This window comes from Pomacea canaliculata, linkage group LG3 (genome assembly GCF_003073045.1).
Source record: "Pomacea canaliculata isolate SZHN2017 linkage group LG3, ASM307304v1, whole genome shotgun sequence".
Taxonomy (NCBI): domain Eukaryota; kingdom Metazoa; phylum Mollusca; class Gastropoda; order Architaenioglossa; family Ampullariidae; genus Pomacea; species Pomacea canaliculata.
Genome location: NC_037592.1, coordinates 34,527,256 through 34,551,338, shown reverse-complemented (window position 1 = coordinate 34,551,338; position 24,083 = coordinate 34,527,256). Strand labels below are relative to the sequence as shown.

At 39.4% G+C, this 24,083-nt stretch overlaps 1 protein-coding gene across 1 annotated transcript; it reads right to left on the bottom strand.

The window, feature by feature from the left end:
• Positions 1 to 24,004, bottom strand: LOC112559257. Its single transcript, XM_025230354.1, is given in 10 exon segments — positions 1 to 3,255; positions 3,719 to 3,829; positions 3,832 to 3,937; positions 4,475 to 4,630; positions 6,350 to 7,863; positions 8,338 to 8,488; positions 9,842 to 9,939; positions 17,732 to 17,908; positions 19,383 to 19,931; positions 23,644 to 24,004. Coding segments are annotated over 10 exon segments (3,123 nt in total). The 5' UTR covers positions 23,663 to 24,004; the 3' UTR covers positions 1 to 3,013.
• Between the last annotated feature and the right edge of the window lie 79 nt (positions 24,005 to 24,083).

Here is a 24,083-nt window from a genome sequence, read left to right as displayed (position 1 = left end):
CCACACCCACATCTATATAGAGAAGTCCTAAAAAAATAATAATTGGATGTTAGTGAAAAAAAATGAGACTCAAGATATATCAGTTATTAGTCCCTTCCTCAGTATATATAAATGCCTTTCTCATGTTTAAGGCTTCTATATAATTTGCACTGCAATTGTAAATATAATTTCCATCTATATTATTTATATTTTTTCTGACAGAAGGTAAAATATGGTCATATTCACCCATAAGATTTTTTAGTTATTTAGTGTTTTTCTGAATATTCTTCTCCTCAGCATGCTGGATATGTCTGATGGATATGTCAAGGACTTGTTTTGTTGTCTATTTATGTCCTGAGACAACTATAGCTAGAAGTATCCAATAGCAGCATATTCACCTCAATAAATGTTCCTACTTTTCCACAAATGCATAAATTTTTAAAACTTCATTGCTATCGTCACATGTTCCATGACATCTTTCAGTCTAGATTTCTAAATTGAAAAAAGTCTTTCAGAAGTTTGTTGAAACAATCTGATGTCCTTATTCCCATATATCTGCACTCACAAACTTGCTGCCTGTTACAGCATTCTAATGCCGGTGCAAGCACCAATTTTCACAAAAGAACTGTTTTGCCAGTATTTACAGAAAGCATGCTGCCATGCCTCAGCTGGAAGGACTTGTAAACAGGCACAGAGCAATGGCACAGATGAGGGCAGGCAAAGTATGCTCTATCATTGTGCTAAAACATTCTAGGGAAAAAATATACAAAAGATAAAATAAATTGCTCCTTCTGAAAGCCACAGTTTGTCCACATGTATCACAGCATCAGCTCCACGACATTCAAACGTGAACGTCAGTGGCACAAGAAGGCTCCAGAGAACTGTCAGAACCTGCAATGCCACAACCCTCTTTGGCTATGCTCAGGTTTCACTCCCTTTACCCATTCAGTGCAGTGTTACTGCAAAATTATAATCACCCCTGACATTAGTTTTTAAATATTTCTAGATAATTCTAAATTGCTTCAATGGTCTGGAGAAAAAAATAGACTTGTGTAAAAGTCCACACGATCTGGAAAATCTTTGTTCCCCTACTTTGCACAGAAACATCAAAATGATTGTAGAAAAATACATTTTGTACTTCTAAAGTAAAATCAAAATGATTCTCACTAAAAACTGCTAAACATTTCCTTAAATTAACGAAAGAGAAGAAACATTATTTAAATATGAAAGTCATGAAATTTCTTGCACAAAATATTGTGATAAATGTTGGTGGGTATAATGATCTTCAATGATATCATAGACAACCATGATTTGTGAGCTATAGGTTCACTGGGATACACATGAAGTTTTAAACTTCACTGGGGGGAAAAAATCCAGCAGCACCTGATAATGAGACATTGCTAACAAAACAACCAAAAATAACAATAAAAACTAAGACAATGCACAAATCCTACATCTTTATGGTTTATCTTCTCCTACAACACTCTTCCTGAAGCATTCATAGGAGCTCAGAGACTTCCTCTTAAGTGACAACAACTGCTAAGAAAAAGAAACATTTAGCCGACATTAAAAAAAAAATAAATAAAAGCAACTCATAACTAAATGAAGTGTGCAACCAGGGGAAAAAAACTATTTTATACCAAACACTAGCATTCTTTTCAAGACTTGTTTGAGAAAAAGAAAAACAAAAAAAAGTAGTACAGTCGGACCTCAATAGGTCGACCTTCCTAAGTCGAAAACCTCCCTATTTCGAATTAATTTTCAGTTCCCGGCCAAATACCTGAGCCTATTACGCCATTTTCCCTAACTCGAAAACTCCGTAAGTCGAATTTCAGGCCCCTTTGAGTTCGACTTATCGAGGTCCGACTGTATGACTATGGCCAAAGCTATGACTCACAACAGTTTGACAGCACAAGTTTCAAGCGCCAATGTGCCTACACATACAAAAGAGCTCTAATCTGTTTAGTATCCTTTTTTTTAGCATTTTAAGCATCCACCTCTTTCATTCTTTAAACACACACTGCAACATATCAGGGGCAATAAGGAAGAGTATTAATTCAAAAATCATTAATAAATAAGACAAGTATACACAGTATTTATCTTGTAAAGTTTCACCGGGTTTTGAAAATGTCTAAGATATTAGACAAGTACATTCAGCATCTATGTTGTCTTATGTGTTTGACTTAATTACTAAACATTACTCAATTACTCCAATGGTTATGTTGTTTGAGCTGAAACTTGCAAACTATGACATTATATTTTGCTCTCTTTCTCTCATTCTGTCTCGTCATGCACCTTTCTTGGCACTCCTGGATACAATATTGTAAGTACCACTGCCAAACACTTTAAAAAATAACTTTGTAAATGACAGTACCTTCTCGTGCAGACAGATGTCCAGCACAGTCACTCTTTCCACATATTAAAAATCAAACTTAACCATTGGAAATCATTTCTTGCCTCTTCCATCATATTCTAATTATTTTCCAACAATATGAAGACATGATGGTCCTCCCAAACCTATGTTCCTGAGCCTAATGCACAGTGAAAGAATATCCCCATGTAGCCATACTTCCCTCAAAACAAACAAATGAATAACTTGCTTCACCTCTCCTTCCTTTAAAACAAAAGCATACTTGTTTACGGTCATAAAAATATGCATATGTGCACTTATGCACTACATCTGGATCTGATTATGCATTCTGCAATTAAAAGAAAAACATAAATACATGTATACCACTGTACATCTGTTCCCTGGAATTATCAACAGCATTTGTGGTAAAGCAACTATATTTCTGACATCTTCCTCCAGATAAAGATCCTTTTGTGCGAGTTTTCAACCCAAGACAACAAAGCCATCTGCAGACATGAGAGATGTCAGCTCCATCTTTTGCCCAAAAGTCCCACTGCTCATTACTTATTGTCCTTTTTAGCCATCTGCAACTAAGCTGCAATCTATTATTTGAGGATCATGCTTGAAGGCTAGTCTACATCATGAAGTAAAGGCTAACAATTCTAAAAAACATCCTGCCAGCTGTTAAGGAATAAGGTCAAATGTCTCTGCATAGAGGTCATGCTGGAAGTTCATCTGTCCTTTGAGAGACTCCAGCATGCGGCGGTGTTCCACACCCAGTTCACGCAGACTAGAGATGCTCATAAGCAGACGTGGGAAAAGGCCCACTTCATCTGGATGCCCATTGCTGATTTCAGCCTGCAGTGCCTGGATCAACAATTCCTGAAGTCGACTAACCTTGTCACGGTTACGCAGGCCAGGACGATCTAAAAAAAAAAAAAGAAATAATAAGAATGTGAAAAGCATCTACAAATCATGTAATTGAAACCTAGAGAATGACATTACAAATTTCTCTTTTCATGTATCATTCATCGTCTTTAAAAAAAGTGGTATGATTGACATACAGTCAAAAGTATTGCCAAATACTCACCAATGCTTTCATCAACAATGCTATGCAAAAATCTTGCACCATGCTTTGATGTACATTTTATTGAAAAAGTGATAAAACAAAGTTTTTTCCTTACACCTCCTAGTCTCACAAAGTGTATCATCAAGTGATTTAGAAAGAACAGCATAGTGAGGAGCCCAGTGAATCAACTCAAAGTTAGCTACCAAGAATCACTATACAAATTACAATTGTGAGATGCTGAGATGTTGTACTTTCCATCATCTGCTCATATGTTCATGTTGGCTACCTTTAGATAATCTATGAGAAATGAAACAACTAACCTGGTGATATGAGGACAAGGGCAGAGAAGAGTGCTTTTTCAGAATCATGCAGCTGGAAGGCATTGAAGCGGATTGAGAGGTTAAAAAGCAGCTCCACAAAATGCTCGCCCAGGGGAACCCAACTTTCATGTCCTCTCGTGGAACGATGGCACCATTACCCAAAAGGAATATTGTGTTTGTCTCCGCATCAATAAAGGGAGCACACACCACACAAGCAACCTGAGTGAAAAAAACAAAAGACAACACAAAGCAATTTGTTAGTGAGGCAAGCAAAGCTACTTATTTTCTGCCTACATTTGCACAAGCCATACATAAAACTTAACTAGTACTTCTTTTTGGCTTTCCCCTTATGTATGAAAAATTATCAGCCATTCAGTCAGAACTAGAGGTTTATACAATGCACTTCTGGTCCTATCACTGGCTAGGGAATTACTTCCCTTTATCATTTAGATGAGCTCATTACTGCTACTTGCAGAAATAAACACTTGAACAGATTTCCCTTCCACCTCCATCTTTGTCCCCTAAAAAATATTGAATAATGATCAAGTGCTAAGGCAGTAGACAAGAAATGAAAAAAAAAACCATCCACCAAATCTGTACTTTTCCAGACTTTATCAGGGCTTCTGCTTACGCAAAAAATTCAAATTTGGGCGAGGAACAGGGACCCCTTAAAAATCTGAAGAAGGGGTCCCTGGGACCCCAGAGAATTTAGCCTTAGCAGAAGCCCTGCTTTATTATACTTGGTCCACGCCTTACCTCAAAGCAGCCTCCTTTAATCAAGGAAATTTGGTCATCTTGATCTAGTGCTGGAAAGCCAGGCAATTTTTTTGCAAAGATGACAACATCTTGGATTGTCTTGTTCAGCCTCATCTGAAATCCCTGCCAGCACATCTCCCCAGAAGTCATGGTTTCCTGTAAATCACAAAACAGTAGGCCATCAAGCCCTTTGCTGTCCTCAGAAGAAACACAAAGTCACCAAAATGTTGCAGAGTACACAAAAATGTAACCAAATCAAAAGTGTAGACTACTGATTACTAATTTCTTGCCATTTTTGGCACTAGTCCTCAGTACCTCTCCAAGTTCACTCCCATCTATAGGTGTGCATGACTTTTTTATGACATCTTCTGACACCAAGCTTTTTCGAGTCCCACTAAAACAAAGATGTATGGACAGAGGTCTTTCTCCTACCAAACCCCAACTTGGAATGGATTACCTGTCAACCTTCATCACTCTGATTTTCTTACCAAATTTAAGTCTAAACTTAACCCTCTAAGCACAATGAGCCACAAATGTGGACCAGATCATATGACAGAAGAAAAGCTCTCCTGTTGGTTGACCTGCTTAAAACAAACCAATCAGAAAGTTTGTTTCTATTCACAGGTCTTTTTCCTGCAGTTTGCGAGCCATTTTTAATCTGTTCTGAGCGATTTTTCAATGCAATGCTTTTCTTGAAAAAAAAAAAGAGTGATGCTTCGAGCTGTTTTATGGAGGTGACAACGGCAAAGAGTCTGTTGTTGACAGCGAATCTGGCAACAAAAGATATTTGTGCCAGTCTGTTTGCTGCTAATTGATGGAGATAGCTTTTTTGCCAATGTTGTCAATGAAGACATGTAGCCCACATGGATATGTTGTTTTTTCTTAGAATAGTAAACTGTGAATTTTCTTGGATTATTGCTGTCACCAGAGTGAAAGTAGGCAATTTTCCTTACTTTTCATTGCAAAGTTCAAGCTTTCTCCTTTCCAAAAATGTATAGGTTTCTTGGTTTAATGTTTACCTAAGAGCAGCAATAATAAAAACAAACATCACCTACTGTTGTCATCACTGTCTTCAATTATAAATCATTGTTTTAGCACGTGCTTAAACTCGTATGCAGTACTAAGAGGGTTAAGATGCATCTTTTCAGGACAACTTCACTGTGACCCTCTCCTGACCATGACCGTGCAAAGTGCATGTCTGTAATTTACTTTGTGTATGAGTCAATATATGTTATAGAAGTGAGCATGTCAGTTATATGTGAACTTGGGTGCGTGGTTGTTGATTTAGTCTATACAGGGGGGCCTCGACTTTAGACGTTGTTCCATTCCTACGTCGTGTCGTAAACCGATTTTCACTGTAAGTCGGAACATATGTACATACTGTACGTAAATAGCATACTGTAAGCACTTTTCCTATCCTAACACCTATCTTTACACATTAATTATCAAAAAACACATAAAATACGTTTAATAATGAAATGAAACACGAAGTTCGATGTTTGCGATGCAAAACCACTTAAGTCGAAACAAGGCTTTATACAATAAATGGGAGATGTGTCATAACCAGGAAAAAAAACATCGTAACTCGGGACTGACGTAACCCGAGGACTTCCTGTATATGATTTATGTAAAGCACTATAAGCAAATCTTTGGAAAGGCGCTATATAAATCCTCATTTTGCTATATTAATTCCCATAAAAGCAAGGCAAGTGTTTAAGACTTCCGTAAAAAGCCTCTAAAGATAGTCTGACAGCATTCTGCTGACGGCCTTTGTCTATGGACCAGACAAAACTAAGTATTAATGAACATTTTTTAAGATCAAAACAGAGTGGCTTAGAAGATGTCTTTTTATTGAAAGCTAAGAGCTTATCCTACCTTTCCATCTGGAGTCTTAAGATGTTCAGAGATGATTCTGCCTATCATGCGCTCCATTGTGTTCTGCTGCTGATAGTCGCGAAGTCGCTGTTTCATCTCTAAAAGACGCATTTTGAGAAAGGTAAAAGTGGTGTCATATGACTCATGTAGACGTGAGATCATGTAAGGAACTGTCAGTTTAGCTTCTTCTTCATGCTTTTTATAGGGTGTTGTTGAAGAGGAAGCAGATGATTTAGTGACAACCATGAGGGACTGAGAGGATGAAGGTGAGACCACCTCTTTAATTATGTTATGGCGGCTTGAGAAGCTGTCAGCTGACTGCTGAACAATGCTGGATGTTGGTGCCATAGACAGAGGGTGGTACATCTCCTGGGGCAGATGGTGAGCATGACTACCATGATCCCTGCCTTTTCGATGCTTGGCTTGTTTAACCTCTGGCAAAGGCTTGAGGCCAAGCTCCTCGCCTCTCTCATCTATCTCATTCTCTCCCATGGACATGGGAATGTACGGTCGCTTCTTGATAGGGCTGCGGCTGATTTGTTCATCAGACTTTTTGCGCAAATCCAGGGAGGCATTCTGCACAATTACAGATGGCTGGTGGCCAAGATTCAAGGGTAATGCCAGATGCCCTCCAGAACCAAGGTGCTGGTGTTTGCTGGAGGAAGCAGCAGCAGCCGCCGCCAGTGTTGTAGGCAATACAGATGTGCTAATGATGCTATCTGCCTGATTAATCTCTCTTTTCAGTAAAAACTGCGAAGCATGTTGTCCACCCTCACTTTTCACCAGGAACTGTGGAGTGGCCACCGTATACTGCAGCTGTGGTGGTGAGCGCAGCATGGAGCCTACCACAGACTCCTCGTGACTCCGGCTGGCTGTGGTTGCCGCCACCATTGACATGAGGGTCATCGACGCTGCTGATGACGAAGGAGACAAGCTGTGGGGAGAATGAGGAGAGGATGAGGGGGGCAACCCTTGGTGGATATGACTTCCCTCCCCACTTCCTCTTCGCTCAACCTTCAACATCAAGGGCTTCTCATCTTCTGACCCTGAATCACCAGCAGCACTGACATCTGAGCGTCCATTTGTGTGGGCAGAGGGTGTATGCCGATGCATGGACGGTATGCAATGGTCTGCCACCATTGGCTGTCCAATCAGTGGACCCATGGTGGAGCGTTGTTTCAGCAGCATGGAGAGGGCAGCCATGGAAGTTTGTGTGGCAGGGTCAGATATGGTCAAAGCATTGGTCCCAGAACTGCTACTGCTTGCTACCCCCATCGTAGCCCCAATCCCCAAGCTGGTTGCAGATGACGAAGTGCTGACTGTGCTGACTCCTACTCCTGCCAAAGACATCCCTGGGGTTGACACCACACCAGGACTTGTTGAGGGACTCCCTGAGCGAGATCCAGAATCAGCCTTAAGACTCAACAGTCCATGTAATGCTTGTTCTGTCTGGGTGTCCTCAATGTTGCGTATCATCTCTCGCATTTTGCGTGAACGGCGACCAAGTTTGGCAGCTGCAAACCAAAGAAAAAAATAATCAAGAAATCTTTTCAGTTAATAAGCATACACACACAACACTGCCCTTAAGAAGTTAAAATGTTTATCAAAATATGCACTGAGCATATACTAGAACTATATCTGTAAAGGTCACCAATCAAAGGATGCTAATGAAAAAATTATTTTGAGAGCAGTAATTAACCTATAACTTTCCCCTGAATAATCTTCAAAGTGAAACAACTGGTGATATATAACAATGTGATCTTGTGGCATCATCTAATGAGACTTACAAAAGATACGCATGGCAAGCCCATGATTAGTGAATCCATTTTGAATGCATGCCAGTAACATGTCTTTTTCCTAATTACCATCAACATTTTTCACAGCACACATGCATACCTGCGCATCCACACACACATGCACAAAATAAATGCATGCACCCACCTCTGATAGATAATACAATTATTTGAAAAGAAGAAAAAATAATCCACCTGATCGGGACATGCCAAGCCCAAGACACTTCTGCAGTCTGCAGTATTGGCATCGATTACGTGTCTGCATGTTGATCTCACAATTTTTGTTGTAGAAACACTTCTTTCGTGCTGGGTCCCCAACATTTTGCAGTGCTCGACGAAAGAAGCCCTGTGAAACAACACAGATGAGTGTAATTGGGGTTTTTGGGGGGAATTTGTTTTAATCATATAGCTAATGTATCCCATTAATTCTCTTTGTAAATAACAGCAATAATAATATAAAAAATTAAATTTACTCTCATTTCCGCTCTTCTGAGAGCTAGGTTAACTTAATGCTCACTCCTACAGCCACTAAGAATAGCATGAAACCAAGTATCTTTCAACAACAATTACATATTGTGGTAGCCATTCACAACACGAAAAAACTTAAGATCCACTTGGATTGACACAATTGACACATACATGGGGATAAATCCAAAATAAAAAAATAAAGCAGGTTTGATTTGTAAACCAGGATGTTACAACTTTTTATTTAATCAAAGAATGAATTATATGCATAGGTAAATTCTTGCAAGAGTGAATATATGTACATGTTAATGCAGATTATCTATGTCTTTGTTTATTCCAGTTAACTACAAATCAGAAGATTAAATTATTTTAGAATGTCACCAAAAACACAATGAGCATATGAAATGCACACCAAAAGCATGTCCATAACCCATTTATTCCAAACATAGTGTTATTTATCTTACGTTTTTCCAACCACAAACAATCTCACTACCCCCTACTGTTGATCGTGCATTGCCAGTTGGTCAAAGCAACAGGTAAACAAGAAATACAAAACTCTTCTGTTCTGTGGTACAGTTAAATTATGCATGGGATGTTTTTATAATTATAAGCATTTTCCCCTCTTGGAATTTAACACATTCTATGACAAGCTGGAACTTTTAAATCATCTGCTTTAAAGGTAAAACAGCCTTTGGGCCCTATCTTGGTGTCAAGGTTGCCACAAGCACAGGCTGTGTACAGGATTAACCCCTTACAACTTCTCCCCTTTAACTTATAAAACTATTTGTTACAAAGAAAAAAGTAGCAACAGGCATCAAGCCATCACACTTATCATACAAAGACTGAGGTGATCTACCATGCTACAACTAACAATGTTTTCTTTAAAGATTCCAATACAGTTCTGGGAAAAGCTATTACTAAAGGACAATTTTTCTTGGTAAACCAGACACATTCTCCAAAGGACTGCACAATGCAGTTCAAAGTTAATACTAACAAGCGCTGGTAATGCCTTTGATCTACCCAGTCTCAATACAGGAAAATTATATGTACGACAGCACTAAATTTTACAAAGTACATTTCCCCCTTTAATAAAATAATTAGCATCATCATGAAATACCTCAGTAGAATTATAAAAGAAAGCTGATGAAGCTGCTTGCACCTACACTCATAGTGGTATATTTAAATCAATAAAAAGAAGTACATTTGCATGAATAAATGAAAATCATGCCCTTACTTTACATCCCTCACAAGCCAATACACCATAGTGAACACCTGATGATTTGTCACCACACACTAGACACTTGAGGGATGACTGCAGAGGACTTTTGGGTACTGAAACAAAAATATCCAAATATGTACACATACACACAGAGGATCAAAAGTAGTGACACTTTTGTACTATAGACCACAACTTTTGAGTTTTAATATCAGCGAGTAAAATACTAAACCACAGACTACTGTTGTTACTGTGAGTTACTGGTCTCAGATGCAATATGAAAGACTGGTAGGCATATAGGAAAAAAGATTCTCCTCCAAAAGCTAAGCCAAAATAAGGAATACTGTTTATAATTTTTCTTTTTCTGTACATAAATCTTTAAAGCATAGGCTTCCATTCAAAATAAAATTGCACATAGTGACAGAAATTCTCTGACAATTATTAAATTTGATGGGTTCACAATTTTGGACAGCATTTGTAAACAACAGCTAAGTATACTTTAAATCAAAACTTGTAGCCCTTCAAACCTCTATCATTTTCAGTATTCCATGATTTAAAAAAAAAGAAAAGAAAAAAAAATATGGAATGTTTAGAAATAAACCTGCACACACACAAACATACAGATAGCCAGACACACATATCTTGTTTATAAATAATGTTGACAGCACTTGATGTATATTGACTTTGACAGATGCTCACATCTTTGCTGGAGTTAAGCTCTAGTAGCAATTTAAATCAATCAAGCAATTATACTTATAAAGAAAATATTCAAAGTATTTGTATGCATGCATCCACTGATGTATTCCATGTCCAGGAGTAGCAATCATTTCAGGGAATAAATTAATTTACTGATGAATGAATTATCCAATAAATTCTCAGTGTTATTTCAATCCAAAATCAGCAGAATATTACATCATATGTGGACGATTAATGATTAAAATGTGTTTGATAATATTTATCATCTTGAAAAATGAATCCTACAAGCACTTTATGTTTCACAATTGCCAATAATGCACCCTTAAATATGCAAGTTTATATGCGTGCCTGCAAAACATAATCAAGAAACACTATGAACTTCTGCATGTATAAATCTGGAAATGGGCAGTGTTACATATGTAAATTTAAACACGGAGGGATATTCTCCATTCATTTATTTCGCAATGAACTGAGGTCAAAGGAAAAAAAAAATCTAAAGCACCTTCACCCTCTCCCCACCTGGTGTCTGCATAGTGGTCTGTTTTAGCGATAGTCTGCTTGTTGTGAGGGTCGCAACTTTGTAGTTCACCCCATATACTTGTACACGATAAAAATGTACGCTGGAGTGTACAGCACATCCCCGCTTTATACCCACTACCTTCTTAGCTGATCCTCGACCTCAGTGCACACACTTGGCCGATCGCCTCCCTTTTCGGACGGGGGAAAAAATATCTGGGTCATTCTGACTTGCGAGGCAGACGATTATGCGCTGGCCTCGATGTAATACCCAGAACGAAACCTTTGCACCAAACGAGGCGGGAGCTTTTGTGAATTAGGTAGCGCAGTTCCCAAACAGCCCCAGCCTAGTTTTATCTGTGGTTATTTTTGGCGCGCCCCGCTACCCGGTGAAATCTCGTAACTCGAGCCGGGAGCGTAGTCGCCCGACAATCTTTGTCGGCTGTGCGAAAGCCTTCGAGTACCTGTTGTTGCTGTTGTAACTGTAACCGCTCCACTTTTTCTGCGTGCTCGGCGCTAAGCTTTATCAACACACAACGACGCAAAGCGCCATAAAATCTTGCCTGGCTTTTAGGTATCTAACGTCTGTTGCCAGCTATCGTCTGCTCAGCCTGTCAGGCGACGTAACTCTAAATTCACTCGATTTAACGATTCTTTACCCTTACGCTTTTTAATCTTCTATTATTTAATTATTATTTTTAAAAAGGAGGCGAAGAAAGCTGAGATAAAGGGGAAGTGTGGGATTTAGGACAAAACAACCAGATGAACGTCATACAAATGAAGTACATAATCAGGAAAATGGACCTGCGAAGGGCACCTATCCCTCGCCCTGTGCCGAGATTACGCAATCGAACCGCCACGTAACTGTGAGTGGTGCGAGCGCGTGCTGCTTGCACGGCCAGCGGCTGCTGGAGCCAAGATGGAGGACGAAAGACAGCTAGACGCGTGCCGCGCGATCCGACCCAGGCTAAACTCTGATCGATGCTCACTGTTTTTGTAGGTCACGGTGGCCTGGCCGGCTGGCCGGTCCACACCCAAGCAGTTAAGGTCACAGAGGTCGAGAAGTGAAAGAGAACGTCTGCGCGGCTCCACAACTAGATTAGGGGGAGGGGGAGAGACCCAACGGGCAGGTCATCGAAGACGAGACAGCCTTTGCTGCATCCTGAATTGGTTATTAACTCTCCCGTTCTCCCATCTATCCAACCCTCGGTGTCTGCGTACAACGGAGAGTAGATGCTGCAGCAAGCTGAAGTGATGATTCATTTCAGTTCTAGAGGTGCGAGAAGCGGATACTGGCCCCTCGTTCGGAGTTATCATTACAGCTGAAATCGATATGCTCGGCAAACGAACACTGAACACACACGCACGCACGCACGTCCTATAGGTACTGCCGCCGGGAGCCTTAATTGGCTGTGGGGCAAAGTCTGTACACAGCTCGAGCAAGAGATCTCAGCGACCGCAGCCTCATCGATCCTTTGCTACACCTCAAGAATGATCGACGACTCATTCCCTCCAGTCCCGACTGCCAGAGCGCTGAAAGATAGAATGGGGTGGTGGGTGGAGGCGGCGAGTGCGTGCGTGTATGAGAGATTTTGGTGGTGACAGTGGGTGGGGGTTGACGGCGCTCAAATATCAACCTAAAGTTCTGATACCACGCTTCTTAATTTTGCCGTTTTTACACGTGCACCATAATTTTTTTTTTTTAACGTGAGCTTTGAAACAACCCTGTCTCCATGTACGCATCGAAAAATAAAACCGCCAACCGGTCTTCAACAAGCGCCTTTAGACCTGGCGAGGAAGAAAGGGCGATGGTTGTAGATAAATGGCCCTGTCATCTGAGGACTACACCTGTGTTTAGTGTCGCGGCGTGGTTGCCAGTCCTTTGCGATGACAACAGTCGTTCATTCTGTGACACCAAAAACACTTTACACAGCCATGGCAATGCCGTACTTGAAAGTTAAACAATAATGTCATATGACTCATGTAAAAACCTTCCCCTCCTCCAAACAACAACAAAAACCCCTCTCTGTTGTCCCTTGGGCTCTTCCTCATCGGAGACGGCCTACCCTCAGTATCAGGGCAAATGAAAGGAAGGGCAGCAAGGCAAAAGTGGGTCACGACTTGAGAGCCGCCGACCTCATGGTGTCAGGTATTTCGAACGCGCTGTTGTGTATGACGCGTCCCGGCTATTTTTTAGGTCACAACGAACACAAAACGATAACGATAACAATAGGTCTCTTGCGAGGGTTACAAAGAATGGGGGGGGGGGGAAGAGGAACTGTCCTGTTGCTGCCGGTTAATTCGTGGTGTGTTTACTAGTGAACACCAGACACTACAGTGGGACTAGTGGCCGCTCACTCCCCAGTCGGTTAACCGCCGTCCACAGCTTGCTTCTATTCATAGCTACTTTTTTTCTTCGCCCAGACAAGACCGAAGGCGCGCCATTTCGGTGTGGGCTTTTTTCCCTCCCATCGTTCTCAAAGACTTCGCGTAGGTTGAGGATGATAACAGTAAACCAAGCGCTTGCCCATGGGCTTGTCCTTTACTGCAGACAGTGTGGAATTTCAGAGAAAAGAGCAAGCAGATGGAGAAGAGGGTTTGAGTTCCTCCAAGCGCTGCTTTGACGAGGTCTGAAAATCAAACTCCATAACCGACAAAAACTTTCACGTTCAGCACCATGACACATATAGGACCAGTTAATTTCTCACTGTCACAATCACCTTCATAAAGTTTAAGCTCAAGAAACCAGTGCAAAGTCTATAACCTTGGTTGGGTGAAGGGGTAGGGGACGACTACTAGAAAGGTGTGCTGCTACTGAGTTAAGGTCTCACAAAGCTGCCTGGTCTACAGGTATTGACATTGAGTGTTAAGCTTATCACACAAGGAAATCTCAATACTTTTTAAAATTTTTAGAACTGGTTCTAGTACGGGAAGGGTGCACTGCTGCAATGCTCAAGAAACATTCATTGCAGTCAAAAGATTACACCGCATGTAAATCATTGATCGAAAATGAATATCTTAACCGAGGAGGCGACTTAGAAGTACATTACGGCCCATTTGAAAGCAAGGAGAATCTGTCCTCCTTTTCATGCACATTAGCGCACGCACTCAGGCCCGCTTCTGTACGACAAACACCAAACTGATTTACACGTATTTCCATAAAACTGCAGCAATGAACACATGGATGCGACCTGTTCCTAGGGCAAGGTCTAAATATACCCCTTCTATGTTATTCTGACTTTATTCTGTTTTAATGCACGTAGCCAGACAAAAATACTATGCTGGCGATCCATTCTATGTTTTGCTAAAGTCAACGAACTAACCCTATTTGCTAAACATTGATTTAAAAAGTTTTTCATCGAATTCTTTATTTTCCAAACTGCCCTTATAACTTAAATTGGGGAGTGATTAAAAATTATCATGCAGTAACGACGGCCGCGTTTTTACAATGTTAGTACAGTATATATATAGACAACACGTGAAAAGACAGGACTGAGACAGTACGAAGTGTACACTGGCCCTCACGACCTGTGCCTTCGACATACATGTATATGACAACAATTCACCCTTAAACCATCTCAAATACAGGATCGGTACATACCTGTGTTACAAACCGAGACCATTGACGTCCTTACACTGAACTGCAAACTACAAGAAAGAAGGGTTGACTGCTCTGTGACCGACAGAGCATACTGAATGCGATGGGCGTTTCAAGTATTGCTGTTCGTTATTTTCGACATAAACAACACAATGTACAGGACTTAATATGCCCCTTGCGTAAAGTAACTGAAGAAGATGAAATACATTTTGTATTATGCTGTGAAGCTTACTTGCACCTTAGAGTTAGATATTTACACATAAGATTTTATACTCTACCAAACTTATCAAAACTTAGTGTATTGTTAGCACCAACAGACCAAAGTACCATAAAGAATTTGGTATTGTTTTTTTTTAATGCATTCCAAGTTAGAAACAATCTTGCAATAGAATCATTTCAAGATTGACTAATTATGTATGGTAGCTGCGTAGCTATTTTTCCTAATCAGCTAATGTAAATTGTCATTAACTGCTTGTAAAATTGTTGTTATCATGGGGCTTTGTTATCTCTCCCGGGAATAAACAACCAGACTGCGAATCAGTAGTGTCTAATGTATCTAGCCGAGGTCAAAAGCTGTATTGACACCGCCGGCTTCTTTGGTAAATCCTGGGATGCCCTGGCGACAGTTTCTGGAAAGGATGTGGATAACCACGTGAAAGCGGAGGACGTACATGATGCCTAGGAACGCTTCCAGGCAGCGTCCGCGCTCCAAGTTCTGTGGGATCGATGTCTTCTTTGTTACCCTTGCGTTTAACCCTCTCAGTTCCAACTATCTGCTTCGTGTGGAGAGAAGCCCAGACGGTCAACGGGACTTTCGTGATGCTAAGTGTTAAAAATCGAGATGCGCACCCAACTGACCTATCAATATAGGGCAGAACGCTCTGCCCCCGTGTCATGTGATTCATTCAGGCGGCACCAGGGTCAAACGGGGTCAAACGCTGGTAATCTTTATGCTGTGGAAGACTTCCCACGCCGAACGTTGAATCAGCCAGCCGGCGAGTAGGGAGGATGATGTAGTTATTTGCTCTACCGCACAGTTCAATAATTCTAAGTAATATGGCTGATACCGGCTGAAGAATGGCACCAGCCAAAGTGGCCATCTCTGCAGCTGATTCTCAGAACCAACAAAATGCAATCAGCAACAACAACAATTTCACTGTTCTTTTCAACGTGGGGGAGGGGACCAAGAAAACACATACTTCAAAGCATCTTGTTATTAAATGACATTATGACACAAAAATAGCAGTAGCATAAATGAGCTGATGCTTTCTGGTGTTTTCAAAATCTGTAAAAAAGAATTAAAAACTGCAAATATTAAGTCCTGCATCACCATCATCAGTTTTTTTTAACAACACATTTGCTTTTAACATTGGTTAATGTGTTAATTCAAGTGCAAAGCAGCTTTTGTGTTTCTGGTTTGGGTTTACCCTCTAATTGTATTTTGCAGCGAGCTCTACAAAATTCTACAAAAATTAAGCTATTGTGTTCTCATCATCAACTGAATGTTGATGAACAACTGTTCCTGAGTCAAGTTCAATGAACTGCTGCTCTCACAAAACAATCCAGATCCAGAAACAAAAGATTCTTTGGAACTTTTTCTCTAGCTAGTCCATATCAAACTATACTGGTGAACATATCTTGTGAATAAAATATTTAATCTGCGAGTCACTGTACACACACTAGCAATGATAGTCAAAAAAAAAAAAAAACAAAACCCCATAGAACAGGTAATTATGTTGATTAAATGCCAATATTAAGTATGCACCAAGTAGAATCCTAAAGCAGATAAATCCATTTATGTAAAAAATGCGTGTATACAGTACCAGAAAATGCATACACTTATAAAGTTATCATAACCATCATCCACAGAAACACTTTTCTGCAAGTCTGATGTCTGCACAGTCACAAGACACTGTTCTTGAGAAAGTAAAATATGATATCCAGTAATGAAAAAGCCTGCAGACTTAAAAGACAAAGCAAGGAAAATCAAATACTTATGTTCTGCATTATGTTCCATCAAAATTCGGGGTTATAAACAAATCATTTACTCATAATCGTGCCAAAAAATCATTTCAGGCTAATTCATGAAGGCCACTATGTTTGCATACTCTTTTTTGACAAAAAAAAAACAAAAAAAACAACAAGAAACAAAACAGACTCTAATGAGCGACCTAGTTATTAGACAAGAGGAGTGTGAAGCAATGATTTGGTAATGTTAGCAGTTTTCCAACTAGCCAGTGTGACTTTGATATATAGCTTGTCATCTGCAAAAAGCAGAAAAAGCTTGCAATCTCTGAAAGGCATAGTTTACAGGAAAGATGTTAACAGACTTGTCTTGACTGCATCCTACTTTTGAAAGAACAGCATGTGTACAAAGGACTGTCTTTGCTTGTGTGCCAGGATACGTAAAACTTTTGCTGTCAGAACAACTCATCTCAGTACATGTGCCACCAAAGGAGATTTATTCAGTTTTTTCAAAAGCACTGTTAGCTGAGCTACTTTAGTGATCACTATTTCCATGCAGTCAATAGCTACATTGAAAGTGAAACTCTATGACAATATGTTACTGTCTGTAGCATTATCTTCTGTCAGGACAGAATTATTTTATGGCTCAGCTTTTCATCACTGTATGATGGTTTCAATTTTCACAGCATGATTTCCAAATTCAGGATGCCAACCCAAACCAGACAGGAGATAGAAAATCAAGTCTCACATGCAACAGTTAAGTAATGTCACTCGATAGCACAATATAACAGCCTTCTTGAACTGCCTCAGATCTGGTTCTTTTTAGTTGTTATTCTAAGTAAATGATCGTTTTGTTACTCAAAATTTTGATCAGACATGATGCAAAACATCCAAATCTATCATTCATGTCTAATTTACCATTTTCCTTGCATTGTTCTTAGGTATGTTTGCAGTGTGTTTGCACATATATTTTCACACTTAATTTTGTTCGTGACCAGAATGCACCTACTCCTGTGGGGCAATGAACTTCGACCTGACAAGTTCATTAAGAGCCCACCATGCTGCCACACCCTTTTTGCATCATTTTGACTTTTCATGGAGAATCAGTCTTTGCTTCTGCAACTAATTCTCACCTGTGCTAGGGTCAGAAGGACTGCCCAGCCCTGCCTGATTGCCCAGTGTTGTTGGCAGAGTGTGTGGAGGGCAAGGGGAAGATTCTATGACTCTTCCTACGACCACCACTTGATCACCTGAAGGGGGGCTATCCCGTGTCGAAAGAGGCTCTGAGGCGAACTCTGGTGCCCATACAGCTATTGTATGTAAAGAATACAACCAGACACACATGTAGATGTCCACACATATACACATTCTCATACATTTTTTTTAAAGTGTAGAATAGCCCTTTCTAACACAGTGGGTTTTCACTATTTTAGTGTAAAATTATTTCTAATGTAAAAGACCTAAACCGCAGGTTGTATCAGCTGCCCTAAAGATTTTCGTTTCTACCGAAATCAATTTTTGCTATTCAAAATAGCTTCCATTAAGTGTTGTTATATTGGTTTTATGATCTACAATTTCATAAGCAAAAATGTAAATAAATAAAAATATTAACTGTCAACATAGTCATTAAATTTGCTTCATAGAATAACAATGTGGTTTTCAGCAAAAAGCGAGGTGGTATGCCCATCAGCACAAACCCCTTTTTTATATTCATTTATTTTCTTTAGCATTAAGGAACCGGGAATCTAAATGGTAAAAGGGACCACTTGTCTATGTAACCTCGTTTTTTTTAATTCCTACTGAATATCCCATGTCTTCTTGGTTCCAACATTAATTTCACATATACTTTTTGCAAGAATCTCTTCATGTGTATTGGCAAGCCATATTGTTTGCATTTTCAGGAAATGTGTTTATAACCTGTTGCAATGAATCATGATAGACAAGAAAGCATGCAGCATCAAAACTGATATTCTGGACAGCATTTGACTTTTTATCTTGACAGGTATTTGCTATTTGCCTCATGACAAAACTGGTTACATTTTAAAAATAAGTTGTCCTTTTAGTTGACACTATTGCAGGTAATATGTAAGAGTGGAGGAGTGGTAAACTGCTATCACAATATAACAAAGAAATATCCTAGAGGTATGATTTTTATGGTTTGTTAGGAAAGGACCAGCTTTTTCAAACATTACTGTCCCCAAAAACACAAGAACCTAGAAAGTTGACAAGGTTAGTAAAATAAGCAACGGCCTGCAAAAATGTGTACTATTAAGTGGCAAAAATGCTTCCTGACACCAAGTACCCTCATGCAGCAGTCATTCAACCACAACGAAAATACTTTTTAAAAAGTGATGCTTTTTTACGCTAAGCATGCTCCCAGCTGTTGTCACATACAAATATGGCTACCATGGCATCATGACTTGAACATAGAATTAAAATCTCCCTGCACTTAATCACACACCCAGACTGACTGCAGCAACACATCTGTGATACAAACCAAAGGTCAATCGAAGTGCAATGTCAATAATGTTTGGAGTAGATTACTCACTTACATTTTTAAAAATAGAATCTTGGACTAAGCTTAATTCAGTCATTTGTTAAGGTAAAACAACTTCCACCATTTCAGACCATTAAATAAATAAAATGTTCTTAAAAAATATTGTATTTGACACTGCCCAAGATTTTCAAGATTCTTGACAAGTTATAATTTAGGATGGAAAGGTTGCATTCCAATTTGAAAAGGCATCCGATGATTCTGTAACGAAATAAAGAAAAAATGCTTACTTTGTGGAGATGGAGTGCCACGTTTACTTCCTGGAGTGGCGAGTTGTGCACCTGACACTGAATCTGCTGCTGACTGTCTGTGCAGCATGGTGGTCACCTGCTGATGGTGGACCTCCTCTTCGTCCTCCTCCTCTTCCTCCTGCTTCTCAAGTTTTGCATGTTGCAGCAACTGATGCTGCTTCTGTAGGAGCTGTTGTTCATTCTTCCAATGTCTCTGTTGCTGCAACTGCAACTCTTGGTGCAACAGCTGCTGTCTTTGCAGCTGGCGTTCCTTTTGTATCTGCTGTTCCTGCTGCAGCAAGTTTTCCCTTTGTGACAGCTGTTCTCGCTGCATGTTCTGTTCTTGGCTTAACTTTTTGTCCACATGTACTTGCTGCTCATGATGCAGATCTTCGTGAAGGTGCTGCTGCAAATTGTCTCTTTGCTTGGTCTGCAGATGCATCTTCTGTTGCAGCATTTTGGATTGTTGGTGCTCCTCCTCATCTTCTTCCTCTGCCACCTGGTCTTCCTCCATGTCCCCTCCACCAGGATCAACCTTCCTCCACACTGCTGCACATTCCAAGAAACAGTGAACGAGCCAATGAATCCCAACAAAAAATACAAAACTGCAGGGGTACATGTGAGAAATCTGTACTCAACTGGTTTACAAGCAGAATTTAAATAAGTAGTGAGAATGTAAGTACACCCTAAAGTGTAGGCAATCCTAACCCAATTAAAGAATGTCTCACTGCCCTTTAGTAACAAATTTTACTAAACCAGGTTTATTCATGCTCAAAGTGATTGAGAAATGGGCATATCTTAGACATCATTGAAGCTTTTATTAGAATATTAGTGTGCCATAAGCATATCCAGGACAGACCAATCAAGAGGAGTCAGATAACTGCCTAAACTGAAAGGGCTTGCCAAACCAAACTTCCTAATAAACTCGGTCATGAGCACAGAGTTGCATATGCACACACCAAAAATGTACTCCATAACTAGTGCTTAAGGAAACTCAACGTGTTTGGTGCATGACTGTACTGAGCATTTTACTGCCACAATTACAGGGTAAGAAGAAAATGGGACCAGCAGGCTTGAAATTGGTCTGGACAAATTATAATACTGATCTTTCTTTTAAAAATCTTTAAATGCTCTGTGTAATACATGTAGTACTGAACCATGGCTATTGGACCAGTTTGACATCAATAATAAAAAATAGATGAACTTGTATAGACCATTTGTAGATCTTATTACACTGTACCTGGATAATTACAAACTAACAGTTAACTGTCCATGACATGCAAGCATCAGCAAACAGATGACACGACAGCAAACACTAGTGATATGTAGGTTTGAATCTGCAATTTTATTTTTAATCACAGTGGAACTCTAGAAGACACAATGCTAATGACAAGTAGATTATGGAGTAACTGAGCTTAACTTCTCTTCCATTGGCCAGGGCCTTACAATAGCAAAAAAGTACTTTTTTCAAGTCTGACATAATCTATAAAATCACTGTTGATTCAAATGTACACTATCTCAAAGATAAGCCTTAGCTGCTGGGAATTTTGCAAGGCTATACATATTGCCACACATGGATGGAAGCAAGAATATGCTGCCAAAACCAAATGTTTTATGCACTTGCATATGTGATAAGGATAACTGCACAAACAGCTGTGACACCCATGGCCTTTTGCCATCACAAACCTGATAAAATCATCCAAATATCCAGTTCTATAATAGAAGGAGAATGCAAAACAAGCATAAATAGGAATTTAAAATACAATAGTTCATGATTAATGCCTTCAAAACAAATAAAAATCTTTCACAGATGCAATATCCATATTATGTTCATACATAATCTTGCTCTAAACAGCCTGTAAAAATTTAATGACACTGAAAAATACTTTAATTCGTACATCTCCAGAATTGAGTGTACAAGTCTAGCCTTTGTCAGTGCCTTTCCTGTGTGGGCCTGTGGACACTCTAAAGACGACTACAACAGTGCCAGTATCATCTTGAAAGCTGGACTATAAACCATAAAAGAAACAAAGGCAAAGAAGAAAAGGCTCTAGATTTCTATCACAACACAAATTAATGTATTTCTTTATAAACAGCCACAAACATTTTTCTATCAGGAAATCTATCTACTGATAATAAGAATTATTACCTGTCAACTATTACACTTGTGACCACTATCCCAAAATCTGAACAATTCTTTTCTTTAAATCTTTTTAACAGTATTTCTGAACTCTTTAAAGTACTATAAAAGTGTCTCTTCTTTTTGTGGGCTTCACAATCAGCATCCAGTCAACCTCCCCAGCTCCACCAACAAGTCAAATTACAATCTTCGGAGATAAGAAAGAAGGTCTTTAATTTTCAAAGATGCTGAAATCTGGATCTGACAATCTTTTTCACCTTCAGTGAAAGATGGACAGAGGTTGAGAGTTTTTGTTTTATGGTATCTTAATTTATGATCGCAAGCCCATCCCCAAGTGAATATTCGCTGCACCCTGCACAAACTACACAGATTGCATACTCTTAAAATTTCACCCAAACGTTCACCTCCAGAGACATAAAAGGCTGTACATAAGCAATAAGAGATGATGGTATTAGAAGAAAAATTTTGTTTCTACTTTGAGATGTCTATGGTTTTAGTGGTCTCATGATAGAGAAGCAGTCTTGATACATACTTAACTTAACATGCTTAAACACGTCCTTGAAACTTTACAAAAACAGCTATCTTGCGTACAATACTGTGACTTCTTTATCTATCAGTTTTCCCAAGAAAGAAAATGTCAGCCTCCAGGCTGCAAGCAAGGCATTCATGAAAATTGACAGCTGCTTTCTTACACCTCTGGATCAAATGTTATGCTTTTTTAAAAGCTGCCTGTCATTCATCAGGATCACTATGTTCTCATACTCAACATCAGCTGAAAAGTAAACCATGCACAATCAGGAAGTAAAGTTGAGCAGTTAATAGATGCCCTGAAACAAGCTTCACCTACTGACAGGATATGATTTCTCAGCATCCTGAAGAAGGCAGGTCAAAATCAAAGCTAAAAGCAGGTCTAAGAGGCATGAAAATGCCATAGTATGACTTTTTTGTCTCCCAAGATTAAATCTTTCTTCATAAAATTTATCAAAATCTAAATGATCTGCTGTCTCCAGCAATAGTGTTTTCAAAACTTAAAACCCAAAAGAACTGGGCAGTCACAATCACATGTGTATAATGTGTATGCTATACCATCAAGTTTTTTTTTCTCATTTGTATGTTTAACAGATGAAGTATGTAATAGCATAAATGCAAATGTTTAGACCCTAAAACTCTTCTGTATTAATAACCATTAATTTTCATTTTTTATATTTCAAGCATAAGAAAATTTACCTGTAATTCAATTATAGATTCTTAGTATTATGCATTATTAGTATTACTTAAGTTAAAAAATATCAGTTTGTAACATACAATTCTACCACATTCTTCTGTCTTGTAAAATGTTATATGCTGAAGTGTGAAAATGTTTTCAGTATCAATTATCATTGCAATGCCATCTTTGCTCTTTATACTTCTGGCAAATAGTCGAGCAACAATAGACCTTCCTCAGCTCATTTTCTAGGTAAACCGTATTCTGGATTTTCATTTCACTTTAAACTTATCTCTTAGTTGTAAACAACTCCCGCTATTTAGCATTATAGCTGTTATATATATCGTCCATTAGAAGATTCTGTTTTGTTAAGTTTTAACTTTATTGAAAAGTGCACCAATCAAGTACTAGAATACTTGTCTTCCTGCTTATGCTAAAGACTCGATAATCGTCTAAAAGAAGCTAAATCTGGTGTTGTTCTAACTTTAATCTTGTAGATAAATAGGCCTGGCCTACTAAATGACATCGAAATCATTCAGAGTGAGAGAAGAAATGCTGCACATTCATTGGTCAATAAGTGTCACACTGACCTCCAAATCGAGCCAACTGAGGGTAACCTTTGTCACCTCAAAATCGTATGTTTTGGGCCTTCACATAACCAACAAGCTAATCGGACTGTAGCATACTATCTGGACACTCTAGGCAAGAGAACAAAATGAGTCACCATTTTCAGTACATTAAAGCAAAAGCTTCCAAATGTGTACCCTAGATCTGCTTCGGTCCATCTAAAGTAGGAGCCCACAGACCCGAGCGCGGGACTCAAGAATGCTGTCGTCAAGCCTCGATCGGCTTGTATTTTTGTAGTTCAAAACAGCAACAGACAGATATTAAGGGATCGCTTCAATATAAAGACTCACCTTTACAACCTTCTACCATATTTAGCTCGAAATTCTGTTCAATTTCCGCACACAGAGTATGCAAACTAGGCGAAAATACGTGACATACTCCACCTTGACAGCACACGTGACCTAGTTCTCCGCCTGTGACCCGTATTCTCCAGACAGTTATGCTTTCCAAGACACTGGGCTACCAGCCAGCCGGCAAGCTAGTCCCACGCTTATCTTGCCATCCACAGAGCGAAAACATAATTTTAATGCTTTCACGACTGACTGAAACCTCTACACTGTATTTCAATATGGTTTGCAGGATATTCCGCATTATAAATGCATCGAGGCGATGACCTAGTTGTTGAACAAAGCGAATGTGTGCGGCATGTCTAACTAGGTAATGTAGAAAAAAATGTCCCAAGACACAAAACATTCGACGGTTGAAATAAAATAAAAAGAGTAAGCCCTAA